Here is a 2,856-nt window from a genome sequence, read left to right on the forward strand (position 1 = left end):
ACCGGGATGTGCGGCCCCCTCCCCTATTCCGGGGGGCCCTCCTGGATGTCGAGGTCCCCCTCACCCCCCTGACGGCAGCTCAGCTCGGCCCCCCTCGGGGGGGACACGAACGCGGTGTCCCCGTCGAGGGATGTTGTGGCCCCCCCGGATCTCGGGTGTCCCCCCCAGTCTCAGGATGCCCCTCACCGCTCCTCCAGCGGCTCAGCTCCGCCTCCAGCCGCGCCAGGGTCTCCCTCAGAGCTTTGTTCTTCTCCTTTTCCTTCTCGAACTTCTTCTTCCACTGCTCGGCCGTGAGCTCCAGGTTCACCGACGCCGTGTTCTTGATGGTCTTGGCCCTGGGGGGGCACCCGAAACTGGGACCCCCGCCCTGCCCCGGGCACTGCGGGCACCAAACTGGGACCCTCCGGTGCCCCCCCGGTCACCACAGACCCCCCCCGGGGGTTCACCTTCCCCCCGCTCCTGTCCCGTGTTTCAGGGTCCCAGTGCAGCCCCTTTAACCCCCTGGGGTGCAGGGGGGGGCTCTTGGGGTGTTCTTGGGGTATGGGTGGGGGGCACTGAGCCCCCAGGGTGCTCTCGGGAGCAGGGGGTGCAGTGGGGTGTGAGGGGTATTGGAGGACATTGGGGGACATTGGGGTTCATTGGGGTGCAGCGGAGGAGCAGCTGGGCCCCCCCAAGCCCCATCTCTCCCAAACATGAGCGTGGATTTGGGGGGCTCAGGGGGGTTCAGGACCCACCCCCAGCCCCTCCCCCCAGCCTGTGGCTGAACATGAGCGTGGATTTGGGGGGCTCAGGGGGCCGCAGGGGCAGTGCAGGGGGGTGCAGGGGGGGTCAGAGGGGTGCGGGGGGGTACAGGGAGCCCGGGGGGGGTCAGGTGAGTGCAGGGGGGTCAGGACCCCCCCGGGGCCCCCCCCGGGCCCGCACCTCTGGCCGAACATGAGCGTGGATTTGGTCTCGGCGTCGTTGTAGCTGGAGGGGGAGCAGCAGATGAACATCGTGGTGCGGCAGTTCCCGCCCAGCGAGTCCTGCAGGATCCGCGTCATTTTGCTGTCGCGATAGGGCACGTACGCCTTCTGCGGGGGGAGGGGCGTCAGCGGGGGGCACATGTGGGAGAAGAGGGGGACTCAGGGAGGGAACCCCCCCGAGACACCCGGGGGGACACAGGAGGGACACACGGGGGGCTCACGCAGTGTCCCCCAGGGGGGAGACAAGAGGGGACACACGGGGGGCTGGGGGTCCAAGGGGTGTCCCCACCCCAAGACCCCGATGGGAGGGACATGGGGAAAAGAGGGGGCTCGTAGAGGTGCCCCCAGGACCCCCGGGCAGGGATGTGGGGGGACACACAGGGGGGACACCGGGGGGGACACATGGGGGGGGGCACCCGGGGGGGAGGGGTGGGGGGGGGGGGACGCGGGGGGGGGGGCGGAGGGCTCTGGGGGGCTCCAGCGCTCCCCCGGGCTGAGGCTGGGGGTGAACCTGGGGGTCCCGCGGGGTCCGGGGGTCTCACCGTGCCCTCTGCCAGCGCCGAGATGACGTTGCCCAGCGCCGACAGCGACTTGTTGATGTTTTTGGCCTCGTCCAGCACGGCCCCCTCGGCCCCCGTCTTGCTCACCTGGGGAGGGGGGGGGCGGCTCAGGGACCCCCCGAGGGCTCCCTCCCCCCGAGACCCCTCCCAGGGACACCCCGAGCCCAGGAGCCCCCCCGAGACCCCCAACCCGAGGGCGCCACCAGACAGGAGACCCCCAGAGACCCCCGACCCGGGTACTCTCCCCCCAGAGACCCCCCCGAACCTGAAGACCCCGAAATCCAATGGCCCCCAAAACCCCCACGTCCCCCCAAACACAGCCCCCTCTGAATGTGCCCCAATACCCCCTGATACCCCACGGACCCCCTGGGCACCCCTCCAAGGCTCCCCACCAGGGTCCCCAGTGCCCTCCCAGTGCCCTCCCAGTGCTCCGCAGCCCAACCCAGCCCTCCAGACCCCCCACTCTGGGGTCCCCCCCATCTTTGGGGTCTTCCCCCATCTTCGGGGTGCCCCCCATCTCTGGAGTCCCTCCACCTTTGGGTTCTCCCCCCACCTCTGGGGTCTCTCCAACCTTTGGTGTCCCTCCCAACCTTTAGGGTTCCCCCCACCTTTGGGGTGCCCATCAATCTCTGGGGTCCCCCACAACCTCTGGGGTCCCTCCCTCGGGGTCCCCCCCAATCCCTGGGGTCCCCCCTATCTTTGGGGTCCCCCCCAGTCCCTGGGGTCCCTCCCACCTTCTCGCTCCCCGCCAGGTCCACCAGGTAGAGTTTCCCGCTGAGTTTCTGCTCGGTCTCCACGTTCTCCTGCTTGATGTGGATGAGGAAGATGCTGTGGCTGCGGGAGCTGTGCTCGTTCATGTCTGCGGGCACGGCACACGTTGGGGGCACCCCGGGACGGGACACGCGCCCCCAGTGCCCCCCGGTACCCCTAAACATCGACACCCCCCACACTGCACCCCGAGATCTCTGCAGCACCCCAGGGACCCCCAGGCAGCACCAGGGACCCCCAGGCAGCCCCAGGGACCCCTGTGGTACCCGAGGGACTCCCCCAGCACTCCGGGGACCCCCAGCACCCTCCATCAGCCCGGGAACCCCCAGCACCCTCCCAGCAACCCCAGGCCTCCCCGTGTCCCCCCATGTCCCCCCGTGTCCCCCCGTGTCCCCCTGTGTCCCCCCCTGTCCCCCCATGTCCCCCCCGTCCCTCACTGGTGACAGCCACGTGCCGGTTGGATTTCACAGCCCCCCCGTGTCCCCCCATGCCCCCCCGTGTCACCCCGTGTCCCCCCAGCCCCCCCTGTCCCCCCATGTCCCCCCCGTCCCTCACTGGTGACAGCC

At 70.3% G+C, this 2,856-nt stretch overlaps 1 protein-coding gene across 1 annotated transcript; it reads right to left on the reverse strand.

Annotated features, from left to right (window-relative positions):
• Nucleotides 1-111: 111 nt before the first annotated feature.
• On the reverse strand, nt 112-2,757 carry LOC113941975 (kinesin heavy chain-like; the record flags this gene model as incomplete). Its single annotated transcript, XM_027633108.1, has 5 exons — nt 2,728-2,757; nt 2,257-2,381; nt 1,505-1,609; nt 922-1,070; nt 112-335 (listed from the first exon to the last, which is right to left on the reverse strand). Coding segments are annotated over exons 2-5 (601 nt in total), but the record flags the coding sequence as incomplete, so codon positions are not given.
• Between the last annotated feature and the right edge of the window lie 99 nt (nt 2,758-2,856).

This window comes from Corapipo altera, unplaced genomic scaffold (assembly GCF_003945725.1).
Source record: "Corapipo altera isolate COAL_440 unplaced genomic scaffold, ASM394572v1 59926, whole genome shotgun sequence".
Lineage (NCBI taxonomy): Eukaryota > Metazoa > Chordata > Aves > Passeriformes > Pipridae > Corapipo > Corapipo altera.